Source organism: Rana temporaria, chromosome 9 (genome assembly GCF_905171775.1).
Source record: "Rana temporaria chromosome 9, aRanTem1.1, whole genome shotgun sequence".
NCBI classification, from domain to species: Eukaryota; Metazoa; Chordata; class Amphibia; order Anura; family Ranidae; genus Rana; species Rana temporaria.
Window position 1 is genome coordinate 80,106,376 of NC_053497.1, and position 17,917 is coordinate 80,124,292.

The 17,917-nt window shown below is 40.5% G+C and overlaps 1 protein-coding gene across 1 annotated transcript in view; it reads left to right on the forward strand.

Annotated features, from left to right (window-relative positions):
- Window positions 1-17,917, forward strand: part of AFF2 (AF4/FMR2 family member 2) — a 647,635-nt gene that overhangs the window by 197,616 nt on the left and 432,102 nt on the right. Inside the window, exon 3 of the mRNA XM_040323795.1 lies at window positions 7,701-8,573. Coding sequence (XP_040179729.1) covers window positions 7,701-8,573 — 873 coding nt within the window. The remainder of the gene's footprint in view (window positions 1-7,700; window positions 8,574-17,917) is intronic.

Consider the following 17,917-nt stretch of genomic DNA (forward strand, 5'->3'; position numbering starts at 1 on the left):
GTTTCCCATTTTCATATCTTTTGGGAATGCCCTCTCATTGGACCTTTTTGGACTAAAATTCAGGAGCTTTTACAAAAGTTATTATCTATACCCATACTTTTGACTCCTAGACATTTCCTTACAGGCCTACCTTTTCCGGGAATATCTAAAGCATCACGAAAATGTATGTCTTTCATTATTTTGGCTGCAAAGAGAGCCTTTCCTAGGCATTGGCTTTCCAGCTCCCCTCCCATATTCCATCACTTTCTCTCAATAATGGCTGATATACGTAGGATGGAACACTTGACTGCTAAGACACATTACCCTTCTTTTATAAAATATGGAAATTATGGGAAGATTCAGAGTTTCCCCTTGAATCTGAAAACCTTCATAACACCTGATCCTTCTGGTGCCACCTTCTCATTACGCTGTGTCTTTTTTTTATTCAGAGCTATTTATTTTCTACCTGTTATGTTTGCCATAGGATATGCCATGGTATGTTAACTCTGCTTGAATAATCCATTGTTGGAAAACACTTTTATTTAAATATACCTGTATCCATGTTAAGTTCCACACATGTGTATTCGCACTGCTCTGTACTTTTAAAAGTTGAAATGCCTTCTCTTTTATCTAAAATTGTACAATGTTCACAAACTATCATAAATAAACAATAAAAAAAGCTCTATTTGTGTGAAAAAATTATAAAAATGTCATATGAATACAGCGTTGCATGACCACGCAATCGTCATTCAAAGTGTGACAGCGCTGAAAGCTGAAAATTGACCTGGGCAGGAAAGGGGGTGAAAGTGCCCAGTATTGAAGCGATTAATTACAAAACACCTCCTCCCTATGTGATGAAAAGAAGAATGGTTTGGTAGTCCTAATCAGGAGAACCACTTGATTTTGCCACCTCATCTAAGGACTGACGAGATGTACTATATGAAATTAAATTTTTTTACATTCAAAAAACTTTAACCATTAGACTGCAGAAAAACTGACTTTCAGATGCTTGCTTTGGTTTGCTGCCATTTGCACACACTATTGCTATTTCCAGTTCCTAATGAATCAACCCGACTGTATTCATAGTGCTCGAGAAATTCAGCAATACAATTAAACACTACATAAATGCACTTGAAATATTTACACAGAATTAGCCATAGCAAAGAATACGCCAGTTTGATTCATTATTGATGGTTGTTTTTCTTTGTGATAATGAGTTAAACTGTGTGTGAGGCAGCAGAACAAATATTCAAGTGTTTAAAAAGTGCATCATAAGTCCTCCGGCTATATCCAGAGCACAATAGTGTCCTCTTGTTCTCAGCATGGAGGTTGAAAAGAGAGAGTGAGAGTGAGCCTATGTTTGGCCGATACCCAAATGGTACATTGTGCAACTCTGTTGAAGGAGACAGCTTATAAACAAAGAGCTTATTCTTGGCTTAGCTAAATGTAATTTCTGCCACTAAAAATGACAAAACCTAGGCACTGTTAGTAAGTAACTGTGATTTCTTGCTTTTGTCCTCTCAACTGGAAATTATAAATATGTTGCTATGTTTTAATGTTTTCTAGATCTTCTGAGATTATGTAATTATGTTCAATTGCATACATACAATCATACCACAGCAAAGTGCACATAAGATCATTCTAATTACTACAGCTGTGCTGTTGTTGGCATTTTAGTATATTGTTTAAAGTAACCAGAGCAGCATTACTTTCAGTAACCGGAACAGTAATAAGTATGTCCTTTTATTTATATATGGATATGTTTTAACACAGAAGGTATGTGTTTTCACTAAAACTCAATGATGGATATATATATATATATATATATATATATATATATATATAAAATTATATATATATATATATATATATATATATATATATGGGTAGAAAAAAACAGATCATGGCTTTGTTATTTGTAGTCTAATTTGCTGTGCAAATAAAACACTAATTAGCTATGAATATTGCAGTGCATGATGAGTGAGAAGCATACAAAAGTAAACATAATGCTGTGAAGGAGAAGGGTAGGTTGGATAGACTATTTAGCAATGATGCATGTTATACAGTATTAAGAAAATTACATATTTAAAGCCAAACTTCACTTAAAAAGTAAATCTTCGCTGGTTCGCTCCATCCAGCCTGTAATGCCTCGTACACACAACAATTTTTCTCAGCAGGAAGTTTTTTCCAACGTGATTCCTCTCCAGCATGACTTGCATACACACGTTCATGCAAAAAAACGTCCGACCAAAGTGCGGTGACGTACATTGCGTACGATGGGACTATACAGGGGAAGTTCCTTTCAAATGGCGCCACCCTTTGGGCTGCTTTTGGGCTGCATACTTGATTCTGAGCATGCATGTTTTTTTTACCCTTGGAAAAGCATACACACAACCGTCTTTTGTGACAAGAAAAAAACTGATGGAGAACACGACGAGAAAAAAGAGAGCTGGTTTCAATTTTTTTGCGGGCAGTTTTTTTGTCGAGAAAACTGCTAGGGAGCATACACATGACTGGTTTTCACGACCAATATAAAAAATTGCAGTTTTCTCGTCGTGAAAACCGGTCGTGTGTACAAGGCATGAGTTACAGATTTTGTTTGGGGGAGCGAGTGTCGATTTTTAGCATTACATTCTCTCACTTCCGTAATCCTCACCTAGGCAAAGATGACATCGTGTTATACACTACATTGTCAAAAGTATTGCCTTTACATGCACATTTATTTTAATGGCATCCCGCTCTTAGTTCATAGGGTTCAATAATTCAATATTGAGTTGGCCCACCTTTTGCAGCTATAACAACTTCAATTCTTCTGGGAAGGCTGTCCACAAGGTTTAGGAGTGTCTATAGGAATGTTTGACCATTCTTCCAGAAGTGCATTTGTAAGGTCAGGCACTGATGTGAGAAGTCCTGGCTTGCAGTCTCTGCTCCCTGGACACTTTCCTGTCCAGGAATCCCACAATGTCGGCCAATGTAGTGCTAGGTGCTACTCCACTCAAGAAAAGTTTATTGTCATATACTGTATGTTTTATTTGCTCCCTTTTGGTCTGTTAACCACTTCAGCCTCTGAAGATTTTACCCCCTTTCTGACCAGAGCACTTTTTACAATTTGGCACTGCCTCACTTTAACTGACAAGTACGTGGTCATACAATACTGTACCATAATTAAATTTGTGTCCTTTTTCCCCCAAAAATAGAGTTTTCTTTTGGTGGTATTTGATCATCTCTGTGGTTTTTATTTTGTGCGCTATAAAAAAAGAGCGACAATTTTGAAAAATATATATATAAATAAATATCCCCAATTTAAAAAAAAAAAAAAATCTTCATCAGTTTAGGCCAATATATATTCTTCTACATATTTTTGTAAAAAATCGATTAGTTGGCCGATTATTGTTTCGATTAATCGATTAATCGGATAATAGCCTTAAAAAAAAATTGCATTTTTTTTTTTGGGCCAATTTGTTGTTGGGCAGATTACAAAACACAAATTGTCGCAAAAACACATTACATGCTTTTCTGCAGCTTCTCCATTGAAGTATATTGAACAAAAAACAAACAAAATAGCACCGTTTTGCATTAAAAAGTCCTTGCCCTTTCCAAATACGCAGCGGCTGAAAAAAAATCATGGATGTGAACGTGTCCCATAGGAAAACATGTAAATGAACTGTAGTGTGTTTCTGCAAAAAGCACCAAAAACAGAGGTGTGACCCCCAGGCCTGAGATGTTTAGTAACATAATGAGGTTAAAAAATAAATAAAAAATTAGTACAAAAAGAGCAAATAATCGCTATTGTAAGGGGTTAATTTTTTTACTGTGGGACAGTGAAAGTAATATTTACAGTATGGATTTGCTTTTTTGTACTATAAAGAGCTAATTTTAGTTTTTTTAACCCCATTATATTACTGGCCGAATAATCGATTATGAAAATTGTAATCGATTAATTTCATAATCGATTAGTTGTCGATTAATCGATTAGTTGTTTCAGCCCTAGTTTGCGCAAAAGTTATGGTGTCTACAAACTATGGGAAACATTTATGCAATTTTTATGGCATTTTTTATTTATTTTTATTACTAGTAATGGCGGTTAACTGCGATTTTTACTGCAACATTTCAGGATCGACACTTTTGACACATTTTTGGAACCATTGACATTTATACAGCGATCAGAGCTATAAAAATGCACTGATTAGTGTGTAAATGTCACTGGTAGGGAACGGGTTAACACTAGGGGGCAATCAAGGGGTTAAATATGTGTTCCCTGAATGTGTTCTAACTGTATGGGGATAGGAGACATATCGTTGTTCCTACTTAGGAACAACGATGTGTCTCCTCTTCCCTGACAGAACAGGTGCTAGCTCTCATGCCCACGATCGCGCACGCCGGCCACATGCATCGGGACCAAAAAAGGAAACAAATAAAAAAAAAGACAACAAATGTAGCCCCATCATTTTGAGGCTGGTAAGCTGCAATATATTACAGTTTTGTTACAGAGGTTTAGGTATACTTTAAATGGGTTGTAAAGGTTTGTTTTTTATTTTTTAAATAGGTTCCTTTAAAGGGGTTGTAAAGACCTTTTCCTCTTAAATTAAAGTCTGACAGTAGCTGATAAAGTAAAAAGTAATGTTTTGCATTATAACTAGTTTGATACCTGTTTAAATCGAGCTGTTTTATTCACCTCCGTCACTCCTGAATCATTATTCTCACTGACTACCTGGTTTGCGGTGCGCATTCATTCTTGCTACATCACAGCCTAATGGGAACTACAGTTCCCATTAGGCTTAGCCTCCATGCCTGTGAGGGATAAGAGAGCATCTTTACTCAGGGCTGTAGTCATAGGGAGGGGGTGAGCACATTCTGCTTTCCACCATGCAAAACAGCTCAGATGCTGGTGGAAAGCAAGAAGAGGAGAGACAGGAAATGGCATTTTCAAACCTGGATTACTGTATTTTGGAGGTCAAAAGGAAAAACGAGGTAAGTGATATTTAAATGCTCTAGCTTACAGCAATCAATTGATCTAATAAAAAACGAACCTTTAGTGTTCCTTTAAGCTAGTGCATTGTTGGTTCACTTACCTTTTCCTTCTAAATGTTTTTTTCTTTGTTTTCTTTGTCTGAATTTCTCACTTCCTGTTCCTCCTCAGTAAGCTGTTCTGGCTGACTAACCCCCAGCCAGAACAGCTCGGATGATGGGGGCAAGTTTACCGAGGAGAAACAGGAAGTGAGAAATTCAGACAAAGAAAAAAAAAACATTTAGAAAGGAAATCGAAGGAAAGGGTAAGTGAACCAACAATGCACTAGCTTAAAGTTACCTATTTAGAAAAGAAAAGAGATTGTGTCGTTATTAGTCCGCCTCTAGATCTCAGCCAATCAGAGTAAGCTTTGTATTATTTAACAGAACACAAAACTGCCTTTGCTGAGTGCCACTCAAACCGACTCTATTTTGTTCCGGGTGTGAGATGGGAAGTTTCTTTCTCACAGGCAGAACCCAGCACTGTGTATCATATATACGGTAGTAGCTGAAGCTACATATAGTACACCATACTGCACTTAGAGCCAGTTCAGCACCTAGTGAAGAAATTGGTAATTTTGGACTAGCTTGGCCCAAACAAAATATTTAAAGTCACAGGAAATATGGATATCAGCTTTAACAACTTGCTGACCAGCTGCCATGGTTATATGGCGGCAGGTTGGCACCCCTGCGCGAATCGCCGTAGGTGTCCGGTGTCAATGTAAACAGCCAGATCCCCATTCTGTCAGGGAAGTAGAGAGAGATCTGCTGTTCCTAGTGATCAGGGACAAAGATCTCTCTCTACTCTCAGGCAGTCCACTCCCCCCTCAGTTAGAAACACCTATCGAAACACCCTAGGGAAGTGTTCCCTAGGGAACACTTAACACTCAACCCCTTGATCACCCCCTGGTGTTAACACCTTCCCTGCCATTTATACAGTAATCAGTGGATATTTTTAGCTCTGATCGCTGTATAAATGTCATTGGTCCCAAAAAAGTGTCCAAAGTGTCCGATCTGTCTGCTGCAATGTCACAGTCCCACTAAAAATCGCTGATCAACGCAATTACAAGTACATTTTTTTAAATAAAAATGCCATAAATATATCCCCTATTTTGTAGACGCTATAACTTTTGCGCAAACCAATCAATATACGCTTATTGTGATTTTGTTTAGCAAAAATATGTAGAAGAATACATATTGGCCTAAACTGATGAAGACATTTTTTTTTCTTTTTGGATATTTATTATAGCAAAAAGTAAAACAAATATAAATGTATTTTTTCAAAATTGTTGCTCTTTTTTTTTTGCAACAAATAAAAAGCGCAGAGTTGATCCAATATCACCAAAAGAAAGCTCTATTTGTGAGAAAAAGGGTACATCAATTTTGTTTAGTTATAGAGTCGCATGACCACGCAATTGTAATTTAAAGAGACATAGTGCCATATCGCAAAAAACAGTATGGTCAGGAAGTGGGTAAATCCTTCCGGGGCTGAAGTGGTTAATGCAACTTTCTTCTTTTAAGTGTGTGCTTTAAAACAATCAAGTGAATATTCCCTTCCCTTTTCTGAATAATTAGATTTTCTTAAAACCCTCTACATAGTCCTCTTTCCTGGCCCTTTTCTGATATTCCATCAAACCCCTCTACAGAAGTTAGCACAGCATGATGCACTTTGAACTATTCTCAACCAATTCTCCTAGGGTTTTTCAACATACAACTATCACACTTCATAAGCTATATTGTTCTCTATTTTGTGCACAGTAGGGTGGTTGCAGTGTCCCAGACATCACCTTTATGCTGGCCTTATATGTAATGATAATTGCTTGATGGTTTATAGATCCTATCCTTTCAATTTGTCACATCAAAGCAATTTTCCTACACAACAAAGTAAAAGAATATCAGTTTGGTCAAATTCTGTTGCATTTTCTGCGTGTTCGTTCTTACTTTCCACTTGACAGCTCATTTAGTGTCCTCAAATTATGAACAAAACAATCATTTTATTGCAAGCATGGCCAAAAATAGGGGTTCTACAGCTATTAGTGAATCCCTTGCAGTGGTATAATTAACACAAGGTGTGATAAAGTATTAATGTAATTTTTAAAGGTGTATGCAGACAGTAGATCATTAATTTGGCAAGTAAGACACTGTGCCTTGGAGGGAGTCCACACTGCTGGGGACCATTCTTCCACTGTATCCACCCAGCTCCTGTACTGAAAAAAGGAAGTCACAATGATTCTTTGTCATCCTTGGCTTTGGGTGCTAGATGACCATGTCCTGGCACTGATATAGCCTCCGTCTAATGTCTATGTCTATGTTTCTCTTAAAGTGGATTTTTTATTTTGCTTTTTTTTTTATTATGCTTAAGGCCAAAGAATAAAATTAAGAGGGTAGATTGTTTTTCAACTTCTTTTTAGTCTCTGTTAGAAAAAAAAAACAACAACAGTGTTTATGGGGCTCAATAGCTCAAGCTCAAATGTATGCCAATGCAAGTCAGAGGAATATATATATATATATATATATATATATATATATATATATATTTTATGTATGCAACATTTTCTTTTTACATGAATCTACATTCCCAGATTACACAATTGCAAGCACCATAAATTGACTCCTACAACTTTTTTTTATGACTGTTCATGTGTGTTGTTTTTATATGCTGTATTATGTGAACATTCATTCTAAAATGTTTGTTTTCATTTGTTACAATATAGACAAATAAAGGAGACGCTCTTGCAAACCGTGTCCAGAATACCCTGGGAAATTATGATGAGATGAAAGACCTGTTGACCAATCATTCCAACCAGAGTCATCTTGTAGGAATCCCGAAGACTTCTGTCCCTCAAACACCAGTTGAAAAAAATGAGCAAAGCTTCTTTCCAGATCAGAGAAATAGAGTGACACAATGCCATCAGAGTAATAACCACTCAACGACATCAATGCCACCACCCTCAGGCTTGGCTCCAATGTCCACATTGGTACATGACGGAACAAGAAAGGCAAGAATGGATTGGCCACATGGTGGACATAACTCTTCTTGTACACAATCGAGCCAACCAAGTCGATCAAAACACAGTTCATCCCATGATTTATCACAAATTAGATATGAAGACCTTTATAACTGCCAAAATGAACAGCATAAAAGTGTAAATATGGAGGAACCAGTGCCCGCAACTTCATCATCTCACTCAAGAAGACATAACCACTCAAAAACATTGAGTGGGGAACACACTTACAAAGAAACCACTCATTCAAAGTCTCCAATTGATTTAGAACTTTTGGGACATGGCTCTGTGTCTCCACTTCCTTCTACATCCCTTCTTCTGGCAGGCAACAGTCTGTCTTCTCAAAACTTTCCCCCAGGACTTCACAGTAAAAGTAGCATTATGCAACAGAAGCCAACAGCCTATGTCAGGCCAATGGATGGTCAGGACCAAGTACCTAATGACTCGCCTGAATTAAAACCACCAACAGAGACTGAAGATGGATTTATCAACCAGTCTTTTGGAGCAATACTGGATGGAAAAATCAGTGCACCGGTCAGCAAGAACAAACTGCCAAAGCTTAGCATTCCCCAAACTGGTGAAGTAAGTCCAGATTTTTTATTTCATGATGGATATTTATTCTTTTTTTACCTATGTTTCATGTTCCACATATTTTTAGTTCAGGCTGTGAACCTAAACTTGTCAGCCATTTTTAATCTTTAAAAGTGCCCAAGAGCAGGGACAATTTTATGGGGAAAAAAAATATTTTTTGGAATTCAGTAGCATTTTCCTTCTCAGGCCTTAAACACACGACCGTTTTCCTCGACAAAATCCATCAAGAAAAATGCTGGCAGAGCTTTTTTGCCAAGGAAAATGGTCGTGTGTATGTTTTTAGTTGAGAAAACTGTTGTGGATCTCGACGAGAAAAGAAGAGAACATGTTCTCTTTTTTCTCGTCGGGAGTCTCAATTTCCTCGTCGTGTTTCTCGTTGGGCTGGTTTACGACGAGAAACACGTTCGTGTGTATGCTTAGAAATGCACGCATGCTCAGAATAAAGTTTGAGACGGGAGCGCACCTTTGGTAAAAGTAGCGTTCGAATGGAGATAGCACATTCATCACGCTGTAACAGACTGAAAAGCGTGAATCGTCTCTCACCAAACTTTTACTAACACGCGGTAACATGAGATTAGCAAAATCAGCCCCAAGGGTGGCACCAATGGAATGGAACTACCCCTTTTTGGTGCCGTTGTACGTCTTGTACTTAACCGCGTTTGAGAATGACGAGATTTTGTCTTGACAGTGTGTATGCAAAGAAAGCTTGACAAGATTCCCAACAAGCCTGACAAGAAACTCGTCGAGGAAAACAACGTTTCATTTACGACGAGATTCTCGGTCATGTGTACGAGGCCGTAGACTTAATGTAATCAGTTACTGTACAATTACATTATACATTAACCACACTTTCATTACCATGGCTAATAATAATGCAATACGCATTATTAAATTGAGACCATCAGGCATCTGAAAATTGTGTTTTAGACACAGCAAAGTACCTGCTTTTATGGTATAAGCCAGAAACCCCCTCTTTGTAAAGCTGGGTTCTCTTTGTTTCTAGGGTCTGGTCTTAATGGCTAAGCTTTTACAAGTGCCACCTTACTATCCAACGTACATTAATGGTCAGTAAGGGGTTTTTGATTTGAAAGAGGAATGGCAATGAGTGGGGGGCTTAGTCCTGATGTTAAGAATGTCAGGATGTTAGAAACAAAATAAAACTGGCTTCGGGAAGGCACACTTAGATGAATTTGGTGGTTAATAAAGGCATCAGTAGACATCTTATAGTATCTGCTTCTAGGCAGAATGCCTAGAAGACCATGGGCCAGATCCACAAAAACCTGACGTAACTTAAAAAATCCAATTTAAGTTACACTGGCTTAAAGTTTCTACCTAAGTGCCTGATCCACAAAGCACTTATCTAGAAATTTCAGGCTGTGTAACTAAAATTCCGCCGGCGCAAGGCGTTCCTATTCAAATGGGGCGAGTCCCATTTAAATGAGGCGCGCTCCCGCGCCGGCCGTACTGCGCATGCGCGTCGGCCGTACTGCGCATGCGCGAAGTTACGTTACGCCGAGTTTTGAGGATCGCGACGGCTTAAAGTTGCGTCGGGGAAAAAAAAAATGACAGCGGCATGCATTCCTGAGGGAGAACTCCATGCCAATTTTCAAAGAAAAAATCGGCATGGGTTCCCCCCCCAGGAGCATACCAGGTCCTTAGGTCTGGCATGGGTTGTAAGGAGACCCCCCCACGGCGAAAAATTGACGTAGGGGGTCCCCCTACAATCCATACCAGACCCGTATCCAAAGCACGGTACCCGGCCGGCCAGGAAGGGAGTGGGGACGAGCGAGCGCCCCCCCCCCCCCTCCTGAGCCGTGCCAGGCCGCGTGCCCTCAACATGGGGGGGTTGGGTGCTCTGGGGCAGGGGGGCGCACTGCGGGCCCCCCCACCCCAGAGCACCCTGTCCCCATGTTGATGAGGACAGGACCTCTTCCCGACAACCCTTGCCATTGGTTGTCGGGGTCTGCGGGCGGAGGCTTATCGGAATCTGGGAGTCCCCTTTAATAAGGGGGCCCCCAGATACCGGCCCCCCACCCTAAGTGAATGGATATGGGGTACATCGTACCCCTATCCATTCACCTGGAGGCAAAAAGTAAAAGTTAATAAACACACAACACAAGGCTTTTTAAAATAGTTTATTATTCTGCTCCGGACGCCCCCCTGTCTTCGTTATTAGCTCAATTACCAGGGGGGGCTTCTTCTTCCGCTCTCCGGGGGTCTTCTTCCACTCTCCGGGGGTCTTCCGCTCTCCGGGGGGGCTTCTCCGGACTCCGGGGGGGCTTCTCCGGACTCCGGGGGGCTTCTTCCATCTTCTCCCCTCTTCCGCTCTTGACTCGGCGAACCCCGGTTCTTCTGCAGCTCTCCGGTGCCTTCTTCTTCAGCGCTGGCTGCCTGCTATGTTTGTGTGTTAGCTCGATTTCAAACAGGCAGCCGGCGCGGTCTTCTGTGGCGTCAGGGTCTTCTGGTCTTCCTTTCTTCCGATGTTGCCTCGTCGCCTGTTGTCGCTGTAATGATGGAAGCGCGCCTTGCATCCCATTTATATAGGCATCGCCGTCCCATCATGCTGCGGTAGGTACCCACGTGGTGGGTGCCTACCCACGTGCACCCACCACGTGGGTACCTACCGGAGCATGATGGGACGGTGATGCCTATATAAATGGGATGCAAGGCGCGCTTCCATCATTACAGCGACAACAGGCGACGAGACAACATCGGAAGAACAGAAGACCAGAAGACCCTGACGCCACAGAAGACCGCGCCGGCTGCCTGTTTGAAATCGAGCTAACACACAAACATAGCAGGCAGCCAGCGCTGAAGAAGAAGGCACCGGAGAGCTGCAGAAGAACCGGGGTTCGCCGAGTCAAGAGCGGAAGAGGGGAGAAGATGGAAGAAGCCCCCCGGAGTCCGGAGAAGCCCCCCCGGATTCCGGAGAAGCCCCCCCGGAGAGCGGAAGACCCCCGGAGAGTGGAAGAAGACCCCCGGAGAGCGGAAGAAGAAGCCCCCCCTGGTAATTGAGCTAATAACGAAGACAGGGGGGGCGTCCGGAGCAGAATAATAAACTATTTTAAAAAGCCTTGTGTTGTGTGTTTATTAACTTTTACTTTTTGCCTCCAGGTGAATGGATAGGGGTACGATGTACCCCATATCCATTCACTTAGGGTGGGGGGCCGGTATCTGGGGGCCCCCTTATTAAAGGGGACTCCCAGATTCCGATAAGCCTCCGCCCGCAGACCCCGACAACCAATGGCAAGGGTTGTCGGGAAGAGGTCCTGTCCTCATCAACATGGGGACAGGGTGCTCTGAGGTGGGGGGGCCCGCAGTGCGCCCCCCTGCCCCAGAGCACCCAACCCCCCCATGTTGAGGGCACGCGGCCTGGCACGGCTCAGGAGGGGGGGGGGGCGCTCGCTCGTCCCCACTCCCTTCCTGGCCGGCCGGGTACCGTGCTTTGGATACGGGTCTGGTATGGATTGTAGGGGGACCCCCTACGTCAATTTTTCGGCGTAGGGGGGTCCCCTTACAACCCATACCAGACCTAAGGGCCTGGTATGCTCCTGGGGGGGAACCCATGCCGGTTTTGTTTTTTACAAATTGACGTGGAGTTCTCCCTCGGGAAAGCATACCAAATGCCGTCGCTGCAATGGGCCTTTACAAGGTGTGACTAACTTTACACTTTGTAAAACGAGCCCTAATTTTACACTTGCAAAATAACACTTACGGCGCAAAAAAGAAGCTAGAAAGCTTTGTGGATCGCCTTAAGTGCTAATTTGCATACTAGCAACGGCATTTCGACTCGAAATGCCCCCAGCGGCGGATGCGGTACTGCATCCTAAAATTAGGCAGTGTAAATCAATTACACATGCCGGATCTTCTGTGTAACTTTGGAAAAAGCCTTTTGAGGATCGTTTCCAAAGTTACACACAGACTGAACAGCACTTAAGTCGGAGTATCTCTTTTGAGGATCTGGCCCCATATCACTATTGTGGTTCACACATTTCTGCCCGTGTACAGCCAAAGACAGCATTCTACTACTCAGTGGTTTAGGCTTACTACTTATTGGTTCATCTTCACTGTTTCTTAGATCTGCTTTCTGCTATTTTGTCAGAGATGATAATGTTGGTACTTTGTCCAGTGACCAAGGCTGGTGGTAGTTGCAGAGATCACAGAAAAATTACATTGCTTTAGCAGGAAAAAAATTGTGTCATCTGCCTTGCTGTGGGTTGTGCCAGAGGTGTGTAAATTACAAGAATAGCTGTTCAAACTACAAATTATTTAGCAGATAAAACAGTAAACATAATATTTAACATGTGCCTTTGTCTGGAGTTAAGTTATACGTGTTTCACAAGTTCAAGTCTTTGGAAGAAATTGGCACAGTCTTTTCTACAAGCCCTTTTCAAGTAGTGTTGTGCTCAGTGTTATTATATTTGCAGTTTAGTTGGCACTAGGACAGCCGTACTTTTGGCATGGAGAGCTTAAGTTATTGGGTTTCTGAGCATAAGCCAAACACGACAGACTTAAGATAAGGATTGCAGCTCCTTCAGTGGGGTGAAGGCAAATTCATCTACAATTATAAATGAAACTACACAAAATAAAGTACACTGAATCTTAGAACCACAAACCAAAAACATTATTTAATCCATGATTAATATTGGAAGCAAATTCACCCATCTACCCATGTCTCCATGTTATGTATTTTTAAGAAATCACTTAGAAAAACACCCTCTAGCATTTCTGTTCATGGCCATCTTGGGTAAGGACAGATACTCATATATGTTACAGATATTCAAGCAGCAGGAGGGGGGGCACTGTCATGAGCTGACAGGCAGGGAGGGGAGGGTGGAGGAGGACACATGAGCAGAGAGGGCTGTGGATGACGGAGGCACATAAACTGACCATGGTGTCAGGGCTCAGCAGCCATGATACACCATGGTCAGTTTACATAGGGGAGGGCAGAAACTGGCAGGATCAGCCAGGTTTTTTTAGGTGTTACGGGGGGGGGGGAATTTCACAGCACAAGCACTGTGCTGTATAAAACACTTTAAAGGAGCATGATACATTTTTTGGGGGGGATCAAAAAATGCTTTAATTGTTGTTTCCAAACACACAGCCTTCTTATATTATCAGTTCTTGTTTAGCATAGTATCCATTTACTGACCTAACGAAAGATAGCCATACACAGCTCAATTTTAGAATTGAATCTATATCTCCATCCTGTTAATGGATGAATCTCCAATTCCGGCTAAGGGTGACTGTGCCTTATAGAATGCAATTACTGTTTGGCCTAAGAAAAATTACACTGATTTTTAAATAAAATTTAACATTTACAAAAAAAAAAAATTCAAGTCACGTGGTGCTTGCAGGGATACCGATAGTTTGACACTTGTCCAATTCCTGCTGTATAAGCCAAAATTTGAGCTGTCTATGGCCATCTAAACCTAACTAAATGACTTGACAAGTCTAGAAATAAGGGCTATTTTGTGTGAAATTATTTGTGGGTTGGTAAGAATTCCTTCATACTTTCCAAGAAAAAGAACTATGCTTGTTTAACCTTAAAGTGCTAAAACCCAGCAGAGATGTCAGTACATATATTTTTGGTGATGTAACAGTATAATTCCACCCATTTGGTGATGTTTGAGAGCTGACTTTTTCCTGCCTAGTCTGACAAAACTCTAAGCAGAGAGGTTGATTTGCTAAAATAATTGAAATTTTTCACTCAATCATTTGTGTGAATATTCACTTCAATTATCCAATCATGTGGAAAGCAAATTCTGTTTTACTTTGTTTAACTGCACATTATTGGATATTCAATGTAGATTTGCTTTCACGTGCATGAATAATTTTTACATTTAATAATTGTTCAATCGTTTAGTTGTAAATTCACAATTTGTTGAGTGAAGATTCTCACCTCCTTCTCACCTCATTAAATTAGCACAATAGATTGTGATAGGAGTAGGTTAGCAGCTTGCTGTGCTTTGTTTCTGTAGTTTATTTTGTGAAACAGATTTTTCTATTTCAAAACCACAGATTCCATTATTGATGGCTATATTAAGACAGTATAGAGGTGAGCATTTCAGTGATAAATGTGTGCAGTAACAGGTATTTGGTGCTAAAAGTTGCTACAGCAGATGTAGGATCTCTAAGCAACAAATTATTCTTTCACCGGTAGATAGAACCCTATATAATGGCAGTCCTAGTCCCATCCTATCAGCTTGACAAAGGAGCATGCCTATCTCACGATCCTCAGTGTGAATGCTCCGAAACACATTGTGATATGACCGGTAAAGTCTTTGCGCTCCACACTGTGCTCCACAAGTGCTCCAGCCCTCATTCTGGCTTTCTTCTACAGATTAGCTGGCTTCCTGGACCCAGCTAAGCAGCTGTGGCAGCATCTATAGCGGGAGTGCTGATCTGCATCTCACCATATAAGGACTTACCAGTGCCTGTTACATTCCACTTTTTATTAAATAAATTGAGGCGCCGTTGTATCTCTCTTTTCTAGGATAAAGTGAACCTGTTCTGTTAAATGAAATGTAAAAGGTACTGTCATGGGTAAAGTGCAGGCACCAATGTACCCATGCTTGTCCTTAGAATAGTTTAATTGTGGAAAACCCTTGGATTCTATGCCCAGGTTGTATACAGGGACTTACATTCTATCCAATTTAACACTGAACCCTCTGTAAAGATGCTAATCCCTGTCATTTTGCTGTTGAGTGGGTAGTGGGTAGTGGGTAGTGCCACCATCAGAAAACCTACCCTGGGAAATGTCATACAACCATTGCGGCAGCACTGAAATGCAAAAAAAGGTTAAAAAGGTGAAAACAATATACATATACAATGTGTATATATATATATATATATATATATATATATATATATATATATATATATATATATATATATATATATACAAACTATAAATAGAAACAGGCTTTTAAAAACATTAACATACATGTATAAGACTATAAGTAATAATCGGCTGACACACGTATAAGAATATTTATATTAATCTATTCTCCTCCACGGTGATTCATATCGAGATGATCATTCAAAGATTATTCATCAGTTATGATCAACTGGACAAATATCTGCATATGTATTGGATAACCAATTGTAATGCAGAATGATTAAATAATAAAGTTAATAGATTGTTTATATTTATGATTGATAGATTGCATTTTCAATTTGCGATTGCTATTTTCAGTCAGTTGCAGGACAATATTGTGTGTATTTGATATTTAAATTGCATGATATTTAAATTTGAATCACAAGTTTGCAATTGCTTGTATCTCGATCAATCAAATCATCACTATGGGGGTTATTTACGAAAAGCAAATCCACTTTGCACTGCAAGTGCACTTGTAAGTGCACTGAAAATGCACTTGGAAGTTCAGTCACTGTAGATCTAAGGGGGACATGCAAGAACAATAAAAAACAGCATTTTAGCTTGCACATGATTGGATGATAAAATCAGCAGAGCTTCCCCTCAGATCTAAAACTATCTACAGTGACTGCACTTACAAGTGCACTTTCAAGTGCACTTGCAGTGTAGAGTGGATTTCCCTTTAGTAAATCAACCCCTATGTGTATGACCACCATTAGATATGTGTTTATAAAAATAATATACATTTTCTTTAAGCATTAATGAAACAAGTGGTTCCCAAATGCTTTCCTGGTCATTATAGATCCAACTCACAAAAGGGGCACAGCATGTGTAGATGACAGGTTTTCCATAGCTATGACCATTGGCAGAGTTCCAAAAAGGTTCGTACTGAGCAAACTTCTGTACCATACTACATTTACATGTATCAAGTAAAGGAGAAACCAGAGTCCTACAGTCTCATTTTTCAGAATTTCCAGTTCCCAGACCTATTACCTCGCAAAACTTCTATTTTTCTTTATAATAAACTGTAGAAAATGTATCAAATACTTCAGCTTAGATCAGATTTTCCTCTTTCTACATAAATAATGTACTTGTCTGTTTTAAAGCTCTATGTTATTTATTAACATTCCACAGTGTAACAAAGACTGATGTGTTTTGCAGTAACACTTGCAGTAACTTCTGAAGAGTTGTGTGTAAACTGTGAATTCTTGTTATTCCCATGAAGTAAACAGTAAAGGCTACTGTCAGAGGTACTGGCTAGACGTAATGTGTATTTTTAATGTTTGTATCCCCTTGTAGAACATTTATGGACACTCTTATGGTGATCTATTCGTATAGCGTGTAATAAGCTTTTAGCAGAAAACTGTAAATTCATGTGCATTTGCTACATTCTAAAATATATTTTTTTCAGCACAGTAAATCAGTCTTCTTGTTTACATTAGCAGTTAGATATCCTGCAACATCAAGACTTTGCTTTTGGCAAAGGTAGGTTTAGAATAAAATACATAATAATAAAAAAGAACTCTGGGATCTTCTAAAGAACCCTTTAATACATTCTTTACAGCCACTAGACCCAGGTCTGTTCTGGCCAACGTAGAACCAACAAAACTGGCTTAAAATCCAATTTGTATTAATTATACCTCCTAACTTGAAATGAGAATGAGTGACATCCTATAGCACAATGTATGTAGACAAATGGCACCAACACCCCCCCCATGACACCTGTCCAGGTACATGGAACACATAAGCCCAGATTCACGTAGAACCGCGCTTCTTTGTGCGGGAGTAACGTATCCTATTTACGTTACGCCTCCGCAACTTTGACAGGCAAATGCCGTATTCTCAAACTGAAGTTGCGGCGGTGTAGCGTAAATAGGCCGGCGTAAGCCCGCCTAATTCAAATGTGCTAGATGTGGGCGTGTGTTATGTAAATTTAATGTGACCCCACGTAAATTACGCTTTTTACGAATGGCGCATGCGCCGTCCGTGAAAGTATCCCAGTGCGCATGCTCCAAATTAACCCGCAAAAAGCCAATGCTTTCGACGTGAATGTAAATGACGCCCAGCCCTATTCGCGAACGACTTACGCAAACGACGTAAAATTTTAAAAATTCGACGCGGGAATGACGTCCATACTTAACATTGGTACGCTTCATGTACGCCTCATATAGCAGGGGTAACTTTACGCCAGGGAAAAGCCTAATGTAAACGGCGTATCTGTACTGCGTCGGCCGGGCGTACGTTCGTGAATTTGCGTATCTAGCTGATGTACATATTTCTAGGCGTAAATCAGCGTACACGCCCCTAGCGGCCAGCGTAAATATGCAGTTAAGATATGACGGCGTAAGAGACTTACGCCAGTCGGATCTAATACAAATCTATGCGTAACTGATTCTAAGAATCAGGCGCATAGATACGATGGCTCGGACTCAGAGTTACGGCGGCGTATCTGGAGATA